At 40.9% G+C, this 25,086-nt stretch overlaps 1 protein-coding gene across 1 annotated transcript in view; it reads left to right on the forward strand.

Annotated features, from left to right (window-relative positions):
* map3k10 (mitogen-activated protein kinase kinase kinase 10) overlaps positions 1 to 22,198 on the forward strand; it is a 44,132-nt gene extending 21,934 nt beyond the window's left edge. The window contains exons 3-12 of the mRNA XM_061719424.1: positions 8,845 to 9,025; positions 9,949 to 10,097; positions 12,182 to 12,357; positions 13,175 to 13,421; positions 14,178 to 14,300; positions 14,379 to 14,517; positions 15,113 to 15,225; positions 15,311 to 15,612; positions 17,219 to 17,753; positions 19,509 to 22,198. Coding sequence (XP_061575408.1) covers positions 8,845 to 9,025; positions 9,949 to 10,097; positions 12,182 to 12,357; positions 13,175 to 13,421; positions 14,178 to 14,300; positions 14,379 to 14,517; positions 15,113 to 15,225; positions 15,311 to 15,612; positions 17,219 to 17,753; positions 19,509 to 19,891 — 2,348 coding nt within the window. The 3' untranslated portion in view covers positions 19,892 to 22,198. The remainder of the gene's footprint in view (positions 1 to 8,844; positions 9,026 to 9,948; positions 10,098 to 12,181; positions 12,358 to 13,174; positions 13,422 to 14,177; positions 14,301 to 14,378; positions 14,518 to 15,112; positions 15,226 to 15,310; positions 15,613 to 17,218; positions 17,754 to 19,508) is intronic.
* Positions 22,199 to 25,086: the final 2,888 nt, after the last annotated feature.

The raw sequence follows: 25,086 nt of genomic DNA on the forward strand, positions 1-25,086 counted from the left end.
GAGACTTTTCATTTCCTTGCATTACAGGCCAGCCTAACTATTTAATTTTCTGTTGATTGAGAAAGTCTCAACAGACTCTATTTGAAACTTTGTAAGTGTAATCATCTTACGTAAAGTCTTGTACTCCAGCTACATTAGCCGTTAGCTTGGAGGAGACAGGGAGACAAGTAATTTGTTTGCAGAGAAACAATCACGTTTGTTCAGTCTTGTGTGGCCTCTGTTTGCTGCCTCGTTGATAACAGTGGAACTGTGAAGTAAGAGATTCGATTCAGTTTAGTCACCCGACTGATTTTTTTTTCATCATCGGCTCACTCCGCTCACATCCCACCTGGTTAAATAAAAGGGGAGTGTGACATTTCCATAATGAAGCAGCATTATGGCACGTCAGAGGGACAGCACAGTGATGCTATCAGCCTGACAGTGGGAACAGGAATGATTTCTCTGTGTGCGAATTGAGGCCAGGGATGATTAGCATGTTCAAACCTTTGACTGCCCCGACTTGCTAGTGGGAGAATGTTTTGTTGGTGCCCAAGGAGGAAGAATTGGACATTTTTGTTGTAATGCCTTTGGAGGTAATAACAGAAACAAAAAAGGGGAGAGACGAACTCGGTTTGGTGTGATCCTGTGTTGTGGAACTTGCCTTATCAATGGCGCTTCTCTCAATCCAGTGATTCATGCTGTGTGTGTAATCACAGACTGTGCTTCCTCTTTGTTCTGTGTGAATTTCCAAAAAAGAAATTTAGCACTTTAATGAGGACAGTTTTTTTGCGCAAATTCGGGCGAAGACTGAATGAGCTGTTATTGAAAAAAAATATATAAGTAACAGTAGAGCTTATACTAGATACAGTGGCAGCCAATAAAAAGCTCCTTAATCTACAAATAACTGACCTTAAGATCGCTATTGACTATACTATACTATTTACATGACTATTTGCATTTTTATAAGAATGGACCAGTGTTAATTTCTCTGATTAAAGGGATGCATTATGAAAGATTTCAACTTTTTCTGTGCTTAAGTAGTATTTTTTTGGGGTGTTTAAAGTGGCTACCAACTCAAAAACTCTCACATAACACATTTCTCACGCTCTAAGCCATCCAGATTTGCTGGGTATTGGGACATCACAGACCCAGATCAGATGAGAATTATCCAGCCTCCCCACCTTCATGTCCAGCCCGATTGACATCATGCTGTACCTCCAAGATCTCTGACACCCATTTCAAAGATGCCCACCCCGGGGAAGAAAGGGATGCAGTGGAATCCTGTGGCAGACTCCACTACTAACAGAATTATAAAAACATGGTTAAAAATGAGCTTTTGAACTGTATCTCTTCAGTATTTTGTCCAAAACATGTCAGAAATTTCAAAAAGGCCCCAGGAAAAGGTGTCAGCTTTAAAAAAAAAAAAAAAAAAAAAGTCATAAAGTGTCTGTTTTAAAACACACAGTCCAATGAATAACAGAAACACCAGTGGAATATATGTTTAAAAAACATGCAAATATTGAATTACAGATTTTAATGTATTCTAATGTGTACATTATGCTTTTAATTAGCTACAATAGTGTTTAACTATTTATAATCTTAAAGTAGTGCTTGAAAAACCAGACAAAAGAAAATAAAAGTGACATTGAGCTCCAACAGGCTGCTCCACCTGCAGCACCTGATCAGCTGACGGCTGTGGGTAAATCTCTCAGCTGACTGCTCGGACGACCACGCCCAAAGCTGCGCTCCAGCCGACTGATCAAACCTTGTTTATTTAAGCCGAGGCAGCGCAGAGAGAAGCACTGGGCTGGCCAGTGCTGAAATGTTTATTTGTGGAGCCTTTCAAATGTCACATCTAATCATTTTAAGCTGTTGTAAAATATTTTTAACACACTTGTAATCATTTAATGAAAACACTGTGCAGGTGGTAACTTACAGATCGTTTTACATTTCTTTCTTTATATCAAGATTGTGATGGATTCTGAAATGCCATCATTTACTAATCATAATTTACTCTCTCAACATCCTGCATCACCATTTTTACTGTCATATCAGGCTTTTGATATTTCTGAATCCTTTTGTGACTGACTTCTGTCAATCACAGTTTTACTTCTTGTCTAATCTTTTGAGTTTTCCCACCATAACACTACGTGCCAAATATGCTACAGGCTTTATTTGTTGATTTTAATGTCACTTTACTTGGTACAAACCTTATCAGTCAGGAGACCATAAACTGCATTCCTGTGTGGTGAGAAGTGTGCGTGGGCTGTGTGCTATTGTATTACTGGATTTCTCTTAATGCCATGACTAAGGGGTGTGAGGGATTATTGGTGTGATTAAAAAGTCTCAGTGGTTTCTTGTCTATCCGTGTTTGAACAGTGGTGTTTCTCAACTCTCGACTTGGGTCAGGGTCCAAGGTTGAAGGGAGGAGTGGCAGCAGGGCAAATAAATAACCACGAGTGCAGAAAGCTGCTGATGCACCGCTCTCTCTCAGTGGGCCACTCTCCCCATCAGCAGGTGTCTCTGACGCCTGATTCATACTTGACTGTGATATTAGTTTCTGGATTTTGCTCATTGCTGTGAAATGTAGCTAATATTTACGACTGCATGGCCCAAATGCCATCTCTGCGGTCTTGTAAAGATCACAAACTGTTGAATGCTCAGGGTTAAAGGAGCCTCACAACCCCATGAGATGAACAGGTGTCGATACTCTTGTGTCATCACATCAGGAATTGAATTGTACATCACTTTTACTTGAGGATAAATTAACTGTTCTTGTTCTTGTGATTTATTCAGCCGTAACTAACTTTAGTGCTTATGAGCACATCAGATTAATTTACCTCACCCAAATGTAGATGGCCCATGACGAGAAACTGAAAAACATGTCCCCTAATTCTGTATTTGCATGACAATAGTTACTGTGGGAGCTCATAAAAACTGTAATGGTTCATGGATTTGAGCTAAATTAAATTGTTTTGGGGCCTCGTTCCAATTTATATAAAATAATATTTGCTAACTATTTTATGTGGTAACGTGTGTTAACAAATCATTTAATTAGAGCATAGACCCGTGGGAATGTAAATACACTTAAGATCAGAAAGATCAAAAGGAAACTTTGGACCTATTTTTTTCTCCCCTCTTCTTCTTAGTTGTAGATACAGCACAGGTTTAGTAATGACTGAGGTAAAGGTTCACTGACTTCACTGGATGCAGAATGGTCTCTTGGAGGTCAAATAAATGAATATCAGAAATTAGTTATTCAGGTTTTTTAAATGGAAGTAACAAAGAAAGTATAATTAAAGTAGTTTTATTTCTCATTAATTAAGAAACTATCACAAACCACCTTGAAAGCATATTTCTGATAATGAAGCTATAGTTTGTGACACCTGCAGGCTCGTTATCAAAACCCATGTTACTTTAGAAAACTTGTTAGCAGGGTGTCTTGTCGTCTTCTCATTTTTATGAAGTCTATTTTGAGATAACATTTCCAGCAGCACTGGCTCCACATTGTGTAAAAGCCACACTTTCCTTGAGGACTTTTTTTTTTTTCCTTCATTGTGATAAAATGAGCTGTGATGTTTCCTATACCCTTGTGGGCATCATCTGTGTGTTGCTGTATTTAGGGTTGCTGGGCTACCAGCTGAGCACCAACATGTCAATCTTTGTGTTTGGAGGAAATGTTGGAGGAAAAAAAAACTAAAAAACGTCTGCCTTTTTAAATGAACACATGCAGGTGGTGTTTAAAAAAAAAGTATTTGGAAAGTCTTGAGGTGTGAGGGTCGGATGATCACTGTTTCTGTAATTAGATGGAGACGAGAGCCAGAGCGGGAGCAGGTGGGCGTGCTGTCGTGCTTCCACCTTGAGTTTCTGTAAATACGAGCCCATGCAGTTTCTCTCTTCTCCCCTCCTCTCTGTTTCTCCACCTACATACGTGATAACCTTTCACTAGATGGGTGTGTTCCATATTTGTCACAAAACAAACCCGGAAAGACACAAACAAAGAAAGACTTAGAGGACGATGCATCTGAATATGTCCAGCTCTGTCTTCTCTTCCTCCTGAGACACAAAGGGAGAAACAGTCAACTCTGATGAGACGGCTCCCCCTCACAGAGACAGAAGTATCAGAATAGAAATGATGCTGGAGGACGATAGCAGTTTATTATTGCCGTCAGTTAGCCATACTTCCACACTGCTCGGCAAAACTAGACTCACAAATCACTCATCACTTAAACAAAGTGAAAGTACAACTCTTGTACTTTTTTTTTAAACCAGTGTCCTAAATTTCTATTTTACTAAAAGATATGCCAATATTTTTGGCAGATTTGATTTTAATTTTCTTTAAGACCTTTTAGGCCAATTCTGATTTTCTTAACAAGAACTATAGTTAACCGCATGCACCTCTTAGCCTTTGTTAGCCTCCCAGCATTGTTCATGCTTAACACAGTAATACTCTTCAGCGGTGGATTATATCTGTTGTCCCATCGCATAACTGTTGTATATTGACTGTTGTTTTTTCCAAAGTAAGTTTTTTACATTGCATATTTCGTCTATCTTTGGGTAACCTGTACCTCGTGGTGGAAAAACTCCCACATGTTTCCTGGTAACTGCATCGCTATGACTTTATGATGTGCTTACTGACCAGAAACATTTAGAATTTGTCAATCCTTCTTCATTTGACGCATTTACAGACCCTCAACTAAGAAAAAGGATTACAAATTTCCAAGGGTGCAGTGCTGTGCAAAATAAACGAATTAACAAAAAAACGATCACCTGCTGATTTCTAGATTTTCAGTGCAATGGAAAAATGTTTTGACGGTATTCAGTCCCACATCTAATGATGAGCTGCAACTGCAGATATTCACTGGCAACAAGGATTCATAACAGGATTGATCAATTGTTCCTTTTTGCAAAACAGCTGGCAGCTCATTCTCAGTTCTGTTTTGTGGGCTGATGTCCCTGGTACACGCAAAAATAATTAACTAGCCTTGCTACCTCAGGAAGTCATGATTAACAGAAACTGTGATCCAACACGGTCTGCAGGATTCACTGTAAAACAACCCATGTTTATATTAGTAGTTTACAAAACTAATATTTCAGAAGCAGAATTGTAGCTGGATAAAACTCGAAAGAGTTGAGCTTTGATGACTTGTCTGTACATATTCTGTTTGTCTTAATTTGTATGACTATGTCTTGTATTTAGACTGATTTATTAGCTGTATAAAACACTTTGCTCAACCATGTTTTTTTTTGTTTTTTTTCAAATGTTGTAGAGGTCAATCTTTGACATTGACCTCTATTCCTGTATATATTGTAGTCTTTGGGTAACAGAGAGGAAATATGTCACAAGCGGCATTGGGAGAACATTTCCTGAGCTCATTTTATAGGGTGTACCCGCATAAAAAAAAGAAAGAATCATGCTATTTTTAGTGTAAAATTGTACAGCTTTTCCTCTGTCATTAGGCTCCCACTCGCTCTGCACATCTGCTGCTTTGGCGGCTGTTTATTTGAAACATTTGCCCGTCTCAGTCCTCGCGTCCTGTAGCTTGTTTGTTATGCGTTTGACCAAGCCTCTTCATGCCCGATTACTGAGTTTAGCACAGACCTAGAAAGCCTGTCCATGTTTCCAGCCTTCTACTGTTTTAAAATGATGGAGGTTGCTTGGCCTTCAAACTCTTTAAAAGCAGAAATTATTTTCTTGCATCCAGTCCTGTTTACAACAAGTCCTCTAGTGTAGACTGGAGAGAGACTAATGCATTGGACCATGTTGAGATGAGTCTAACATATTTACAAAACGGCTTATAAGTGAGGAACAACATTCAAGCTTCGTGACAGTAAGACACCGTGGCAAAGGCAAGCACTAAAGTTACCGGTCTGTAAAGGATAGAGAGGACAGAGAACAAATAGAACTGGTAAAGAAGGACGGAGAAAATGCGAGTTATGGCTGTTTAGGTGTTCAAGGTGGAAGAGACGAGAAGTTCTCAAAGAAAAAAGACTTCAAGAGGCTCTTGAAGGTCTGGAGGGACACCCCTGCTCTGATTGCATTTGGTAACTTGTTTTACGTTTATATCGGTAATGGTAAATGGCTTACACTTATATAGCGCTTTCCTGCTGTACTCCTACAGCCCCAAAGCGCTTTACACTGTAGACTGTAGACATTCACCCACACACGCACACATTCACACACCGGTTGTCGGCGGAGCTGCCACACAACGGCTGGCCTGACAACCCGGAGCAACCGGGGGATTGTGTGTCTTGCCCAAGGACACTTTGGTGGACACCACTGACCTTCAGGTTCATGGGCGAACGCTCTACCAACTGAGCCACTTTCCAGGGGAAGGGGGAGATATGGCTACATACGAAATGAGAAACATTTAGGGCTTGAGTCTGGAGGACCAGGTTCCAGTCCCCGGAATGGCAACCAAAACCCATCACTTTGGTTTTGCCCACTCCTCCTAGTCCAGGGGTCGGCAACCCGCGGCTCTAGAGCCGCATGCGGTTCTTTAGCGCCGCCCTAGTGGCTCCTGGAGCTTTTTCAAAAATGTTTCACCTTTTTTTCCCCTTTTTCTTCTTTTTTGCTTCTTTTTTTTCTTCCTTTTTTTCTCTTTCTTTCTCTTTTTTTCCTTTTTTTCTTTCTTTTCTTGTTTTTTTTTGCTTTTTTCTTCTTTTTTTCCTTTTTTTCCCTTTTTTCTTCCTTTTTTTCTCTTTCTTTGTCTTTATTTTCTCTTTTCTTCTCTTTTTTCTCTTTTTTTCCTTTTTTTTCTTTCTTTTCTTGTTTTTTTTCTTTTTTCTTCTTTCTTTCCTTTTTTCCACTTTTTTTTCTTCCTTTTTCCTTTCCTTTTTAATCTCGACATTTCGACTTTTTTCTCAACATTTGAACTTTTTTCTCGAGATTGTACTTCAACATTAATCTCAACATTTTTACTTTTTTCTCTAAATTTTGACTTTTTTCTCCACATTTTGACTTTTTTTCAACATTTCTCCTTTCACCATTTGTCTTCATTCTAAGGCTGATATAAGACCTTTCATTTTTTACGGCTCCAGACATATTCGTTTTTTGTGTTTTTGGTCCAATATGGCTCTTTCAACATTTTGGGTTGCCGACCCCTGTCCTAGTCTAACTAGTGATGGGTTAAAAGCTGCAAGGACATGTTTTGGTGTGTGTGTTTTATGTATACTGACAAATAAGGAATACTTTAACCTTTAAGGTTATGTGGACAGATATCAAGCATCTCCCAGATGTTGCCAAACAGAATGCATCCACTTGACCTCCGGACGAAGAACAGATTAGAGACAAACCCAGTTAAATCAAGCTCTGACTAATGACATGGCCGGCGTAATACGTAATAACAGTGGAGTCTTTCTATAGCATTACTTGATCAAAGGCTTTGAAGTCACTGTCATCACTTGGCTATGAAAATATCCGCAGCCCGGCCTGTGATCAGTTCTTTATCACTGAAACCGGTCTTTGAGCGAGCTTGTGAACAGAGCAGAGCAGGGAGAGGCACACCTTTATCACGTGAAAGGTTTTTTTTTTTTTTTTTTCTTGTGTGTGTGTGTGTGTGTGTGTGTGTGTGTGTGTGTGTGTGTGTGTGTGTGTGTGTGTGTGTGTGTGTGTGTGTGTGTGTGTGTGTGTGTGTGTGTAAACAAAGACGCTGCTGTGTGTACAGCCTTGTTTCACCACCCTTTGCATACGGCTGTAGATAGTGAGGGAGCCAGCCACCCCCACCTGACTCCAGTCGAACTGTGTACACTCCAAATATTTCCATAGCTCGCTCTCTCACGGAAATGAAGGAGGAAGTCATACATGGAAGAGCGAGACAGATAAAGATGAGGCAAACATCTAACAGTAACAAGGAGAGTATACAATAAACTTGTAGACACCAGGAAACCTTACAGGGCACACGTACACGGAAAAAATGGATATGCTATAGTGAACAATTATAGTAATTTTATTATTATTATTATTAGTGTGTGTTAAACAACATGGGATATTATTGCCATTTATATTGTTGCCATAAATGAATCTATTTTTTTTTTCCTCGTGACCCCACGTCCATAAAACGTATAGTAAATGCAATATGACTTTCATAAATCCCCTTTTTCTCAGAAATAATAAAGAAATAAAACCAATGAATGTGTTGTTTTTTTTAAAGGAACAAATAAAAAGGCATGCACATCGTTTCATCATGAAAGCAGTGCACTGCCACTGAGAGTCTTTGTAAAAATGTTATTATTTACAGGACTTTGTGAAATAGCTGAGGAGTTCAACTGCTCAACAGCCTTTATAGTCTTATTTAATATCAAAATACATAAATGACATGAGCAGGTGAGAGAGCTGAACTGTAGAGAGGTCAGTTTAACATCCAGACTCCTTTTTTGACCCGTAATGTTGAGACTGAGGCTCTGTACAGGTGAAACGCCTTTATTATAGCCAAGTTTTATTTCTTTTAGCACTACAAAACATTTAGAGCTTTTGTAGTCCCTTTCCCAGTTAACCATGATGATTGGAATCAAATTCAAACTACTTTGGAAAATCATTTTCAGTTTGGCAATTTGTATATTTGTATTATAGTGTATATACTCTTTTTATTTACACTTCTCACGCTATCCCAGCCGGCTCATAACACTGGTTATAATTATTTATGACTTTGACGCCATGTCCAGGTCAGCGTTTTTTCCTGACTGTAGTTTGCATCTTGTCTCACAGCTTTACATATGTAAGAGTCATGAAAGCAGTTTTGAATGTTATTTCGTTTCCGTCATATACTTTGTCTTTTTATGAATCTCTTTCCTTATAAAACACATTTTTTTTCTTTGTTCTTTTTCTTGCTCTCTCTGTCCTTTCTTGGGTCTCCTCTTCCTCAGTCCTCATTCTGCAGCCGGTGGAACGGGACGACCTGAGTGTGAAGACCCTGAAGATCACAGATTTCGGTCTGGCCCGGGAGTGGCACCAGACCACAAAGATGAGTGCAGCAGGGACCTACGCCTGGATGGCCCCGGAGGTCATCAAGCTCTCCCTCTTCTCCAAGAGCAGCGACGTGTGGAGGTACTGCCCTCCCGATGGTTTGTCTGTGCAGACCATCCATGTAGACTCGCGTGAAGTCAAGACAAATCTGGGTGTGCTATTATAGAAGGTCCTCGTGTTTGCCGCATTGTGCAGAAGTTGTAGTCAGATGTTGGGCATCATGCAGTGCCATCAGGGAGACTTCTGGTCATCATTAATTACGTTGAGTCGCACAGAACTATCCCAGACATCCTGCAGCAGATGGTCCGGCTCCCACAGAGCTCTGAGCTCAACATCGTGGAGATGGGGTGGGACTGCACAACAATGTGTGTGTGTGTGTGTGTGTGTGTGTGTGTGTGTGTGTGTGTGTGTGTGTGTGTGTGTGTGTGTGTGTGTGTGTGTGTGTGTGTGTGTGTGTGTGTGTGTGTGTGTGTGTGTGTGTGTGTGTGTGTGTGTAAGTTCTCCAACGTAGAAAACTTACCTGCCACGTGCCTGACAAACCATGTGTTGCTATTAAGCAGATTGAGAACACTTCATACTTTAGTGATAGATTTGTATAAACATGTTTGAGAACATGTTTCGTCTCTAAAGCATTTACAGTACGGCTCTCAAAACTCTGACACGAGCGGTCAGATTAGAAAGGACAGTTGTGTTTTTTTTATCAAAAATATTTTTGTACTTTCAGTAAAACTTCTACAGAAAAAGTACCTTGGCCAAAGACAGGCTTCCCAAGTGCCGTTAGCACAAATTTAAATATTGGGCATATTAGTAATGACTGATTTAAAGTAAAAAAAAGGAATACATTAATCACATTTGTCTTCCTTTTTTTATATACATACTGTAAGTCTGAGTGGGTGGTGACTAATAACGGTTGGTGAGAGTTGGGTCTGTGTTCAGGGATTTTATTTTGGTATGGATGCCGGTTAAAAACACGACTATGATTCAATGCTTGTCCCTCCTCACAGTTTCGGCGTGCTGCTCTGGGAGCTGCTGACCGGAGAGGTTCCTTACCGCGAAATAGACGCGCTGGCGGTGGCTTACGGCGTCGCCATGAACAAGCTGACCCTTCCCGTCCCTTCAACCTGCCCTGAACCTTTTGCTCAACTGCTGGGAGGTAAGCAGACCCAACCCACTAACGCTAACTGTGCTGGACATTTTTGTTTGAAATTGTTCAACTTAAACTCCCCTTTTTCCCACTTTTTCCAAGGGCTGAGAAGAGTATTAGCAGTTAAAATAAACAAAGATTACACTGTGTTTGTATGTCCCTGTGCAGTCCTGCACCTGATGTCACCTGAGCTAGAATTCTATCTCCAAACCCTAAACCACTACCTCGCAATAATCTGCGCTGATAGCGGTATGGCATTAACTGGTCTTTGCTTCACAGTTCAGTTAATCTCAAGCTAAACAATTACCTGCCTCATGAAGAACTTGCTGCTTAAAAAAAAAATAAATACAGTTGCATGTCAGGTTTGATGTCCAGTACATAGAAGAGAAAGTTATTTGTCAAACTTTCCTCCCACGCTGCTCCTAAAGCCTCTTTCCACCCCATCCACCCTCTCGCTTCCCCTTCATCTTATCCGTGTTCATCCGATAATCTCTCCTTTGTCATCCCGCGGTGCTCGCTACGCTGTGTTTACTCCTGTCATCACCTCACTTTCTTTTCCTTTTACATTTATCCACATACACTTTTTTTTTCCTCAGTTAGTTTAGATGATAAACAACTATTATCCTTCAGCTTTTAGAAATGTGGATGCATGTTTAAGAAACTTTTAGGATGGAAGCGTGTTGTGGAGGTTTGAGCCATGGAGGGACAGTGCTGATCATTTACGGCTTGGCTGTGTGTTGTAGGTGTGCAGTTGGTCTCTGCAATGCGCTCGGTCAGCGTTTGGCTCGGGTTCGTCGCCATATGCTTCCTCCATCTTGCTGCCTTTGTCTTCTGCTGTTGCTACCCAAACTGTCAGACATAAAAAAATATGAGTGGACCAACAGTTCCTGGTAGTATACTGACAGTCTGACTGGGCGATGCTGTTTCTGTACTTAACACACTTTCAGATGGATTGATGCAGGGCTGGTAGAGAAAAGGGTAAACAGTGATACTACTATAGTCAAAAAACTCATTATTTTAAAATTGGATGACCATCCTGCTGCTGCAACTCCTGCTGCTAAAACACCAGTCTGTTTTAACCAAATCCTGAACATAGTCCTTAAAAGAAGCAGTATCTACTAGTAACCTTTTATAAATCAATCACTTCCATACACCTGATATGAAGAAAAGGTTAAATAACTCAACTGACTTTAAACTGTAGAAATTATCTATTATTTACATTTTAAAGGGATTGGGATTTCTAGATATCATTACGTTCATATTTGAAAGAAACAATCAATAAAGCACAGAGCGCTAGCTCCTTCTCCATCACTCTTGAGAATATGCACGCCTTTGCAAACTTTTCCAAGCCTCTCCTCCCTTTCGCCACTTCATGTGTCACTAGCTGGATCAATGTTTGTTGCCCCCAATTGGTCTGTTTCCGGGTCACGGAGCCTTGACCACATGGTGAGGAGATATTAACAGAATATGACAAAAAGAAAAGCTCAGAAATTGGAAAGAATGACTTACCCTACCCTTAATTTGTATTGTCCGTTTTCTGGTGGTATTTGAGCAGGTTTAAGAAATTAAACATATTGGTTACTTTTAGGGGGGGGGGGGGGGGGGGAGTAAAAAAAATAGACATTTTTGGGTGAATATTTTTTTGCCAGAAACCTGAATTAACTTCTTTCTTCTTCCACTGACTTAGTCTGAGAAGTAAAATCTACTTTTTGAATGAACCATATTTGCTTCCCTCCTACAGGAAATTTAGACACAGTTGCAATAATATTCTATTTTTTGTTGCACATGCACACAAAAATCTACAATATAGTGTATTCTCTATATAGACATTACAATCCATGTCCAGGTCTGGGTTTTATTTTGCTTGTCTGGAGGTTAAATATACGGGAGAAAAAGAGGATCAGCTTAATAAGTGCAATGTTAAGTATTGAGACCCAGCACTCAAATATTCAATTGTATTTTATCCGACATTATTCCCTGTAGTTACCTTTGTGTCCTAATGTGATTAAGTCTAAAAGATACATAATATTGGTGCTATTTTCATTGATGTCTTCCTACTGTAAGGCTCTTCCCTCTTGTTTGTGGTCTGTCAGAGTGCTGGAGTCCCAACCCCCACAGCAGACCCTCCTTCACCAGCATCCTGAGGCGACTCATGGCCATTGAGCAGTCGGCCATGTTTCAGATGCCTCTGGAGTCTTTTCACTCCTTACAGGAAGACTGGAGGTTAGAAATCCAGCAGATGTTTGATGAGCTCAGGACCAAAGAGAAGGTGAGAAACGTGAAAGCATGCGTTCTGTCAGACCATTTCTCAGATGTCTTAAAGGGGACCTATTATGAAAAACACATTTTTTCTTGCTTTAACATATATAAAGTGGTCTCCCCTCAGCCTGCCAACTCAGAGAAGGAGGAAAGTAACCAAATTCTGCAGTGTCTGTACAGCCGATGAGCCGTCCAGTGTGATGTGGCTTCTACGAGCCTTTCGTTACGTAACGAAAATGCGATTTACATCGGTTGGCCTCCGATGTGTGAAACCACGCCCACAACTAACTCAGCCGGCTGGGGGTTCCGCCATTTTTTTGTAGCGGTGTATCGCGTCATTCAGGCAGCCAATCAGCACAGTGCCTCATTATCATAGCCTCCCCGCCCACTCAGAATCCCTCATAGATAATGAGGTTAGAAACGGTGAATATAAAGACATGGCTCAGAGACTGAATTTCTAATTTATTTAGCAAAAAAAATCAAAAGCTTGTTTTTGAGACATTCAAGGCCTGTTTAAAATAGGTATTAGATGCCATAATAGTTCCACTTTAAGTCTGCAAAGGCACTGAATTGAAAGAAGAAGTTTTTGATTTTAAACAAGACAGAATAGTCTGTGAAGTTTGTACATTGAATTGACTAACCGAACAGGTTCACTATGTGCAACTATTCCCTCTTTTTGTGATGTATTCAAACAGAAATGTGATGTTTGGAGAAGTTGAATTTCATATAAAGATAGAAAACATCTGTCTAAGGTGTTTGTAAAAATTGTAAATACTTTTCAAGAGAGGTGCTCAAAGAGGTGCTGCCTCCTCTGGTCCCGTCTGCAGGAGCTCAGGTCCTGGGAGGAGGCGCTGGCTCGGGCGGCAGAGGAGCAGAAGGAGCAGGAGGAGCAGCTGAGGAAGAGGGAGCAGGAACTGGCGGAGAGGGAGATCGACATTGTAGAACGAGAGCTGAACATTATTATCCACCAGATGTACCAAGAGAAACCCAGCGTGAAGAAGAGAAAGGGCCACTTCAAGAAGAGTCGACTACTGAAGCTGGGCAGAGACAGCAACTGTATCAGTCTGCCCTCTGGTGGGTGAAAGAGAGAACTGCAGTGGGATTGTTATAATTTGATGGAGCAGGTGCACACAGCTCGGAGGGCCCCTTGTTTGATGTCATTTATAATTACGCATGGGATATTTAGGAAACATCTCAAATGCGTGCCTCCACATATCCTCTCTCCTCTGTCCACCCACCTGTGGAAACAATCTCAGCAAAATATTTTGATGGGTGTCTCAGGTGCTAAAATGATGATCGAGGATACTTCCTGGAGGACCTGTTTTAGTATCTGTGACATGTTAATTCCATAGTTTAAATCGATTTTGAACATTGTCACAAATACAGACTGAATCCTTATCTGACAAAAATAATAAAATACATCTGATCTGTTTGCTGCAGCAAAATATTGGTTTAAAATGATGGCTCCAGAGCAATTTCTCCTCTGGTCTGGAGGGAGTAAGATGAGAAGAGAGCAGTCGAGGAGGTACAATTTTGGGAAATAAGATAAGTTGATAGATGGGATAGCAGTATCAGTGTCCATTTAAAGCCATGCATGGAAAATCCAGTTAGGCGTAACCTATTTTATTTGGGAACTAGAGAAGACCTTCACTATCTAGACCACACAAATTTAATTTTATCAACAATGTTTTGCAAATATTTGATGCGCTTACACAGTATGCATCCAGTTCTTCATCATAAACAGATGTAGGAAATCCACAGTCTGTGTCCTATGAGTGGTTGGTGAAATGTCTGACGAATAGAAAGTGAACTTTGTCTCTCCCAACGCAGGATTTGAGCATAAAATCACGGTGCAGGCATCACCCAGTGTGGACAAGAGGAAGAACCAGGGCAGTGAGAGCACCACCCCACCTGCCAGCCCAGGGGTCATTCCTCGCTTGCGAGCCATCAGATGTGAGTGCAAACACCCGTCACTCACCAGTAAGGATGTGCAGCATCTGAACAGTTTTCTGAACTTGCGATGTCTCGCAGTGACACCAAGCGACGGCAGCAAGACGTGGGGTCGCAGCGCTGTATGTAAGAAGGAAGACCTGACGACCAACAAGAAGAAGGGACGCACGTGGGGGCCGAGCTCCACCCACCAAAGAGAGCGAGTCGGTGGGGAGGAGAAGTACGTATATGATTTGCTTGAATTTATTCAGTTTACAGGACTGTCTCAGAAAAAATTAGAATATTGTGATTATCTGTAATGCAATTACAAAAACCAAATTGTCATACATTCTGGATTCATTACAAATCAACTGAAATATTGCAAGCCTTTTATTATTTTAATATTGCTGATTATGGCTTACAGCTTATGAAAACTCAAATATCCTATCTCAAAAAATGTTCTGGGAATCTTAATCTTAAACTGTAAACCATAATCAGCAATATTAAAATAATAAAAGGCTTGCAATATTTCAGTTGATTTGTAATGAATCCAGAATGTATGACATTTTTGTTTTTTTAATTGCATTACAGAAAATAAAGAACTTTATCACAATATTAAAATGTTTTGAGACAGTCATGTATGTTCAGTAATAATTCATGATAAACTTTGTAAGGTGGTGTAGTTACGTTAATCATAGTCGGGGGGATGATTAGGTTTAACAGGCAACATTCTGTGACCGCAGTGATTAATATTTTTAACTTTTATGCTTGTTTTTTTCTTTTTTCTTTTTTTTTTAAATTGACTTGATTTTCATGTAGTGTTTCTCTGCTTGCAGGTTGAAATCACTTGGTGAGGGATGTAAAGTTTACTCCTCAAGCGCACCAAATCTGGGCAAGTCGCCCAAGCATGCACCCATGACAGCCGGCTTCTCCAGCCTCAATGAAATGGGTGAGCTTTTCGCAATCATTGTACCACCAACTATCATCAATTTTTTGCTGAAACATAATCTTTTTTTTGTGTGTGTGTGTAACAGAGGAGTGCTGTGAGTTTGAGGAATCGCCAGGGTCTTTGCAGCCCTCGGAGACGAGCAGTAATGGGGGACTGGAAGACTCGGGGTCCCTGTGGGGCAGCCTGGGGCCCAACATGGGGCCTGCCGCTGCTGGCAGCATCATCTCCTGTCCGGCGTCTGGAGGCCTCGGGGCGGGCGTGAGCTACCAGGAATCGGCTCGTCGCTGCAGCCAGAGGAAGAAGAGCGATATGCTGCTGTTAGGTTGTGCCTCTCTGCTTGCCTCCATCGGTCTGGGACAAGACCTGCTGCAGCTGGGAAAACTGCAGGTAGGAGCGCGCTCCATAAACTAGGACTGAGTTGCCATATTGGATCTTATAGCTGAGGGTTTTTCTGATAATCTAGACTGAACACAAAGTTTTATTGAAATAGACTTTAGAAATGTAATCGCATTTCTAACCAATTCTTCTATAACAGGGGTCGGCAACCCAAAATGTTGAAAGAGCCATATTGGACCAAAAACACAAAAAACGAATATGTCTGGAGCCGTAAAAAATGAAAGGTCTTGTATCAGTCTTAGAATGAAGACAAATGGTGAAAGGAGAAATGTCGAAAAAAAGTCAAAATGTGGAGAAAAAAGTCAAAATTTAGAGAAAAAAGTCAAAATGTTGAGATTAATGTTGAAGTACAATCTCGAGAAAAAAGTTCAAATGTTGAGAAAAAAGTGGAAATGTCGAGAAAAAAGTCGAAATGTTGAGAAAAAAGTTGAAATGTCGAGATTAAAAAGGAAAGGAAAAAGGAAGAAAAAAAAGTGGAAAAAAGGAAAGAAAGAAGAAAAAATAAAAAAAAACAAGAAAAGAAAGGAAAAAAAGGAAAAAAAGAGAAAAAAGAGAAAATAAAGACAAATAAAGAGAAAAAAAGGAAGAAAAAAGAAGAAAAAAGGGAAAAAAGGAAAAAAAGAACAAAAAAGCAAAAAAACCAAGAAAAGAAAGAAAAAAAGGAAAAAAAGAGAAAAAAAGAGAAAAGAAAGAGAAAGAAATAGAAAAAAAGGAAGAAAAAAAGAAGCAAAAAAGAAGAAAAAGGGGAAAAAAAGGAAAAAAAAGGTGAAACATTTTTGAAAAAGCTCCAGGAGCCACTAGGGCGGCGCTAATGAGCCGCATGCGGCTCTGGAGCCGCGGGTTGCCGACCCCTGTTCTATAAGTATTACCAAAGATACTTCTACAACAAGACAGTAGTCTCATGGACATTATTAAGAAAGTTCCCACCTAATTAAATAACATTTTACAGATGATGGTAAGATTGTTTCAGACTACAGGTTTGCTGAAGGATACAAAAACATTGCTTTAGCATTTAGCAACCCAAAAAACAAAGAGGTCTTCATTAGTCTGAAATGGAAAAAGTGGGAAACCACCTAAAGGCTTCCTGACTTTAGTCATGTAACTAACAACCCGATATTCACTGTTAAGGTGCAGGGTTCCTTTGTGAAGATGGGAGAACCATGTAAGACATTGTTCATCACTAAAGCAAGCACACACTTATTATAAGGTGGGCAAAGAGTAATTGTTCCCTAAAAAGCATGCTATTTCCCACTGGGAGTTTGGTGGACAGTGCTGACAACAGCAACATTGTGCTGCCCCATTTTTGCCTTTTCCTGTTTGATAAACCAACACAAACATTGTTTTTGGTTTACTCAAATAAATAGTTTTATTCTTTTTAATATGATCCTAAAACAAATCAACAGTAGAAACAAGAATATTAAGGTTCCTTTACTGTTTTTATAGGCAGCACTGGTTGAAGTGGGAGTGGTCTTTGATTATAACCAGCTTAATCATTTCTAACTGATAGATTTGGGTATAATTTGATGTGGAGTTGATCATCAGAGGGGTAATATTCTGAGGAACTCAGCATATTAAAGTGGCCTGATGTCTCTCTCAGGTTCTTCAGGATGAGCAGGAGCTCAGAGAAGAGCAGCGGAAGAAGAAGGACAGTCTGTTCCAGCGAGCGGGTCGTTTACGTCGCAGCACCTCTCCTCCCAGCAGAAACCTCTCCCTGTCTCTCTCCAGACATCACGACTCTGGGCTGGCGTGCATGGACCCGTCTCCCTCTGTAACTCTCCTCTCTCTGTCCTCTCTGTCTGACTGCAACTCCACCAAGTCGCTCCTCCCCTCCGACTCGGACGAGTGCGCTCTGACCCCGATGACCAGGGTCAAAATGCCGCCGGCGCCTCCGGCTTCTGCTCTCAACCCACTGTTGGACCTTCGGGCCGAGAGCTTCAAGAAAGAGCCCAACCAGTCGCTCACGCCCACCCATGTGTCTGCAGCCATGGCTCTGAACAGAGGGCACAGACGCACCCCTTCAGACGGGGCCATACGACCCCGGGCCCAGACTCTGGGACACCGCAGGACGCCGTCAGACGGGAGCATGCCCATGCCTCCTCCACCAGGAGCACCGCCCTTCACAGCAGGCAAAGGTACAGATAAAACTGTTTCCCTCAACGGGCATCCTATTATTTTTTTTGCCCATTAACTAAAAACAAAAGAGAAAAGCTGAAGCTCTTCATTGGAATTGTGTATAAAATACCCACATTACCACAAAACTCTACTAATGCTAATTTAATGTGAGGTTACTGTTGCCCCATTTTGGTTCATTGAGGTTAAAGTCAACTCGGTAAAGATGAGGTTCTGGTTCTCATTAAAGTTTTGCAACATCCCCAGCGTGATTTGACTTTTATAAACAACTAAAGGAATGTTTATGGTTGCTGATCTGAAGTGTCATTACTGGCCGATAGATAATTGATGTAATTAAATTGCAAACCTCTTTAACATGTGGAGTGTGCAGAATCTGCACACTCCACATGTTAAAGAGACTTGGAATTTTACATCTGTTTTACAAACTTGTTTGTAATAAAAGATCTAAGGTAGACGGAGCAGGCAAAAATAACCGGGACTAATTTGGTTTATCTTTCTGGTTCTTAATTAAACAAAAATTAGCACCGCGTCTTTTTTTTTTGTTGTTTTTTTCTATCATTGTTTCCTTATTTGAGCGGAGGCCAGAGATTATGTTCTCAATGAATTGTTTTGGCCATAAAAGTCCAGAAAAATGCAAAATATCTCTTTAAATGGCTTGATTTAACCGACCAGTGGCTCAAAGCCCAAACAAATTGGTCTCAAAGTGCTGAATAATATTTAATAGATTAAAACAGTTGTGGAGAAGGACTACTCTGGTGAGAAAATTCATACATTCAGACTATTTTTTCTATTGTGAAATATGAATATATAGTGACATCTGAAGTGAATGCTGGAGTGGCGAAACGGCAGCAGATGTGTAGTTACATCACTTACGACAGTATTCTCTAGCTGTGATCATTCCTCAGTTTGTAAACTACAGAAACAAAAGTATGATAATTAGGGCCCGAGCACTTACAGTGCGAAGGCACTTTTGTATCTGTAGGAATTTCTTTTCTCATTTTTCTCATTTAAAAAAAAAAAATTTTTCCTACAAAATGAGGGCCTTTTTGCCCCCCTAAATGTGCCCCAAAAGTCACCGAAATTTGAAAATTAAATGAAAATGTAATGGTTTGCATTAATGGGTGAGGCCTAATGGCTCAACAGCGCCCCCTAGAAAACTCTGTGCCTCAAGCCCCACAATACGGTTTGACGCACATGCACGAAAATCGGTACACACCTGTATCATGTCACAACTTAAAGAAAAGTCTCTTGGCGCCATGGGCCGAAACCGAACAGGAAGTCGGCCATTTTGAATTAATCGTGTAATTTTGGCGCAATTTATGCCGCTTCTTCGCCCAAACCGTAACGTGCACCGAAGTGTGTTATTCATCAAACTGTGCGTCTCGATCCTGCGACGATGGGCATTACTTTTCTCAGTCAAAAGCGTTACCATGGCGACGCTAGATGCCAAAAAGCATGCCCCCCCTTCATCTGATTGGTCCATATTTGATAGTTCCTACTTTCTGCCATAACTATTGAATGATTTGATATAGAGAGTCGTGGGTGGTATCATCGGACTTGGTTTTGAGTCCTTGACTTTTATTGGTGAAAATTGCACGCGCGAGGGCTCGTTCATCGCTGCTTGCAGCTTTAATTTCTCTTATTGTTGAACTATGAAAAACAAAGAAAAGCATCACACACACACTGGAGACACCTGTATCAGAAACAGTTTGAAATGAATGTTAAATCCATAACAAATCTTGTTTCCTACTGCACAGGTACACAGGACACATTGGACATCCCTCGACTCCCTGACCCCTTCTCCGTTTTCCCAGTTCCCCATCGGCGTAAAGCTCCTGCTCCCCCCATCCCCGACCCGGATCCCCTCTGCCTCATCAACCCCCTGGAGAGGCCTAAGACACTGGAGTTTGCGCCCCGGCCCCGGCCCACGCCAGCGCGGATAAGAGCCGATCCCCGGAAGCTGGGCTCTCTGTCCCGGACGCTGAGCTCGTCCCCGGGCAGCAGCTGTGACAGCCCCCTCGGCTCGGGCGACAGCAGTGCCAGCGCCACGCAGCCCAACCTGATGGACATGGACATGGAGGGCCAGAATCAGGACCCCACAGTTCCTCTGTGTGGACAGCTGCAGCCTGCTGCTCTGTGAGGACAACAGTACTCGTAGTGAGGGGAAAAAACTAAACGAAAAACAACATTTTTAAGTCTACTTTTTTCTTTTGCATTCGGGACATGAAAAGAATCTGGAATACCTGATGATGTCTGAGCCGAGAAAAGTGCATTTGAGGAAGTTTGCAAAAACAACCACCTACTCGTCATGTTTTAGGTACTTAATGGAAGCCACTCCTCCCATGTGTCCTAAGAAGGTGTGAAACCCCAAAAGCATTACCGAGTAGTACTCTCTAACCTGCACAACACTGAAGCTCCAGGAGGCCTTTTAAAAGCCTTGTAGCGCTCTTGTCCAACTATCTAACCTCCACTTCACCCCTCTTTCCCTCCTCGGAGGCCATCTGCACCTGCTCCTTAGACCAGCTGATATTTCCTTCAAAAGCCATTTAAGTACTTAAGGAAGCCAATTTTTTGACTTTGCTAACTGGTCATTTCAGTCCACTTGCTTCTGTTTTTCGCTCGTCTGTGCAGCTTTTCCGCTTAAAGGACATTTGTAGTTCTGGACAGTCTATCCAGAAGCTGGACTGCTTGTGAATAGACTGCCCGTCTTAATTTGCACATCATTTGTCCCAAAGTGCACAAACATTTACCATAAACTCTCCTCCATCAGCTCTGCCTACATCCTCACCCGTGTCCTCTCTCTTGTGTGGCACGCATCATCTTCGCTCCAAAATCGAGACAGGAAAGCCTTTTTCTCTCATTATTGCTGGACTGGTTAAACCTTCAACCTTGTACAGTTAAAGAAACACAAAACAACAGGATTTATTTTCTCAGTGCTTGCAACCTGTTAGCAGAAATGTGGTTTTATCGGTTTGGCAGCCCAGGTGTGTTTTCTCTTGGTGTGACTGTGCATACTGTATATTAGATTACACGTGTGGATGAACAAAGTGGGTCCATTTATGTGTGTGCTGGTGCTTTTTATTTCCAGTGCATGTTGTTTTACTTGTGATTGCTTTGCTGTACGGTTTGTGCAGCGTTTATTTCAAGGCTGCTGCACATGCTCCAATGTTTGTCTTGTTTAGATGAAAACATTCCTCTCTTGCCGTCAGTAGCACGTTGCATGGATCCCTCTCTCATGCCACTGAAACCAATGCAGAATAGAAAACAGGCTACCTGATTTCAACAACAACCTCATGTTCTCGTATTTTGAAACTTCATCTCCTCTGACCTGCTGTCTCCAGCATCAGTGACACTTTTAAGAGCAGCGTTACAGTATGTGACTAGTTGGACTCTGTGGACTCAAAGCCACGGCTGACCAGTTGGCTCTCCTCTCCGAAGCTGTTTCCATACAGCGGACAGCTTGCTGGCTGCAGATGGCATTTGCTTGACTGTGCAAACTTCTCTAGGTTAGTGCGCGTGTGAAAGAGAGAGTGGGTTTTGAGTGTGCGTATGTGTGCGTTAATATTTGTATGGGATCACGACAATCCCGTTGGTAGAAGAGTGAGCCCAAACTCATTCTCTTTGTGCGGTTAAGAACACTGAGTATTTATTGACTATATTGTTATTGTGGGAAAGGATTAATTATTATTTTAATTTTCTTCCTGGGATATGTGTATATATTTGTTAATATAGGAGGAAAATCCAAGGAAAACCCGGGAAACTCCTTATTGGGAACATCCATGTTGTCTTCAGTCCCAAACCTATGACACGTCTGGGTTCAGTGAGGAATCGGTGTGAAATGTTATGAATGAAAGACAAATAAAAATCAAAGGAAAGATGTTCCAGTACATCTGGTTTTATTATTGCTTGGGCTCAAATAATATCAGATTATGCAGTGAAAGGGCTCTGTGACTCACATCATTTCTACTCGAGGTGGAGTGCGAACTAAAGTTCAGTGATTTTAAAGCTCAGGGTCTCCAGATACATCAGAGTAGTTGTGAGACTAATAGAAAGATTATTTTGATTATTAATTAAACTCAAACTAAAAACAGCTGTAAAACTTTAGCAAATATCCTTTTTTTGCGTGTGACGCAATATTTCTTTTGGTCACACTCTTGATTAGGGGTCAGTATCCTTTTTGCAAAAAATGTGTTTTTTTAACGGTTCAGACTTGAGCCAACATTTATAAAGGTACACTACTGCACAACGGATGTTCAGAGGGCTCCTCAGGTCCGAGTGAGTGAATGATGATACTTAACCTCTTAAACCTTGCTTCACAAGATCCTTCTGTAATATCAGTTGAGGTTAAATTAGAAAGGCTAAAAGAAAATGGAAACTAATAACGAGTTAAACAGTGTAAGCTGTGATAACAGCCTGAGAAAATAGAGTGAAATCAGAAATGGTACTGTAAAAGCTGTACAGTAATTCTGTAATTAATCTGATTACTTTTTTTTACCTTTTCCCTTGTATCACTAAAAACATCCATCCATCCATTATCTTACCCGCTTTATCCCTTGCGGGGTCACGGGGGTCTGCTGGAGCCTATCCCAGCTCATTTTAGGTGAGAGGCAGGGGTCACTAAAAACAACCTATTTTAAAATAAAAACCATGACGAAAAGACCTAACTGCACACTTCACAAGCTCTTTCGGTCTGTACCAGTCCAGTCGTTATTTGTGATATTCTGAAACTGTAGCTCTAGAGATAAAAACTGCAGCATAAAGACTGAGTCTTATGCTGAATTTAAAATAATTCAGCTGAAAGCAAAACACGTAAAAACTCCTCTTTATTACGCCTCTGTACTTGATAAGGTGAGAATGAAGAACTGACATGTCGTTTTTGTTTCAAGAGCAGTGATTTAGTTCAATTATTCTGATTCAGAAGGTACAATTTGAGGTACTTGCACTAAACAAGAGCTTTGCATGTCTTCCAGCACATACTGTACATCCCCTGCACTTCATATCGTTCAGATCTCCCTTTCACTTATTGGACAGACACGGAGCAAACAACTTGTTTCCAACCTTTTGGTATCTGATATCTTTCAAGATGCAGGCAAAGTCCAGGTAACATTTCAGATGTCTTTATGTTTTTATTTCATCAGTTTTACGTCAGGAAATACGGAAATCATCCAAAATCTCGCTTAAACTCCAGATTAAAGGTGCACGATCCGAAAGCCACGACTACCTCTTATCTGTCCTTCAGTCACAACTTCTCAGATATCTAATGTTGCAGTATCTAAAACTGTTTATAAACCTACTTGAGCAGAGGTTTACTGCTCAAACACACAAAGAATCAACAGTAATCTAACCATGTCATATGTAATATATCAATACAAGACACAAAACCAACCAGAAATGTTGCTCTAAATCTCAACTAAAATTTTCTCCTAACACTCGAACTTTGTGTAATGATTTTTTTAATGCAGGACTTTGATTTGTAATTGTTTATTTCTACAATGCTTTAGCTTTTCTTTCAATTCGAACAAAGGCGCCTGCAGTAACAGATACAATCCGCTAGATGTCACCACTGTGTCCTATGATGTCATATCTTTCCCAAGTCGGCTGTTTTCCTCCACGTCATGCATTCCTGTAGTCGCTCCCTGACACTGCAGATGCCATAAAGGCAGATGGAGGTGTAGCTTTATTACGAATTTCCGTGGCCAGTAAAATATTTCGGCTGATAAATGACACAAAAATGTGATGTTTCGCCCCAAAACACAGTACATTCTTAATGTCAAGACACATCCAGACAAGTATAGTGTGGACAGATGTTACAAGATCTCACACGCCATCACTGTTGTGTCTGTCGGTGTTGCCTCCAATCAAACACCGTTTCAGACGCCAGCCAGTTACCTAGCAACCTGTCTTCACTTCCATTGTGAGGCTATAAAAAGCAACAACACACACACACACACACACACACACACACACACACACACACACACACACACACACACACACACACACACACACACACACACACACACACACACACTCACACAAAAGGGGAAAAATGGATGAAAATGAGTGTAAGAAAGAAGTGACAAATAGCCAGCAAGCTGTACATGATGTGGCCCGTTCACGGTTTAAAGACAAAACCCCACCAGTGTTTTTAATCAAGAAGGCAGTGCATGCTATCTGTGTCTGTTTTCCTCCACTACTTTCATTTATTTATTTTTTAATTAAAACTGAGATGAATCTCAGTCATCATCTTGTCTGTCTCTGTAAACAGTGTAAACATACATTTTTTTTTTTATTGGTTTAATGTTTAGCTTCTTCTCTAATTTGTCCGAGGATGGCCGTGCTTACGCAAACCCATTTTACAACCAAAACATACAGATTCACAAGCTGACAGTGTTTACAGACAACGAAGACGCATATTAAAAAAGAAGTGGACTGTGAAAAAGACTTAAAAATGTGTGTTTCACCTTTCAAATGAGCAGCAAACCAGATTGTTCTCAGTTTGTATGATCTGAGATCTGCAGAAGGGTTCTCATTGCTGTTCACTGAATATTAAGCAGGCCATTAAACCACTAATGAAGTTTTAGACTGAAATACTTTACATGTTAATGAACAATTCTCATCCAGGTCAGACTATTTCAAGTGTTTTGTAGGACATAAGACTGAAAAACGTGAAGATTTCAGAATCTTTGATCAAAATGATTAAGGAGCTATTCCACTAATTTTTCTACATCAGTCCCTTTACACACTCCCACAAAGATTGCTTAAAATCTGCTAAATGCCTCAAAAGATGCAAGTGTTTAACGGTTAAAAAGCTAATTATTCCCCTACACAACACAGACATTGTGTATTGGGGCCATCTGACAAATGGGGTCCCACATATGCACTGTCCCTGGGCCATACTGGCCATATGAACATGAAGCACTTGAGTTCATGTGTGTAGTTGGCCCAAGTGAAACCCAGATAAGATGCGCATTTTTGCCTCGTGCCCGTTCATCAACCATGAACCTAAGCATAACCATTGTGAACAAATTCCCAACAAGGAAAGATGTTGGCTAGGTTTGGTTGGCCTGATATCATGATGGACGATAATAAACCAACTCATCAATGGTGATTTGTGTTTAAATAAATTGTGTTTAAATAGTGATTTGTGCAGTCCCAACCTTAATGAATGGTTCTGACTTGCTCACACATATAAAGTGATTTTCTCTTCTTTTATCTGGTAGTTGACGTTAAATGTTGGTTAAATGTAGCCTTCCTTCTAGCTGGTTTTCCTCTCTTATCAGGATGACTTAAAGTTGAGATTACTTTAACCCACACTTCTTATCGCCAGTGCTG

The sequence above is a fragment of the Cololabis saira genome, chromosome 4 (genome assembly GCF_033807715.1).
Source record: "Cololabis saira isolate AMF1-May2022 chromosome 4, fColSai1.1, whole genome shotgun sequence".
Classification (NCBI taxonomy): domain Eukaryota; kingdom Metazoa; phylum Chordata; class Actinopteri; order Beloniformes; family Belonidae; genus Cololabis; species Cololabis saira.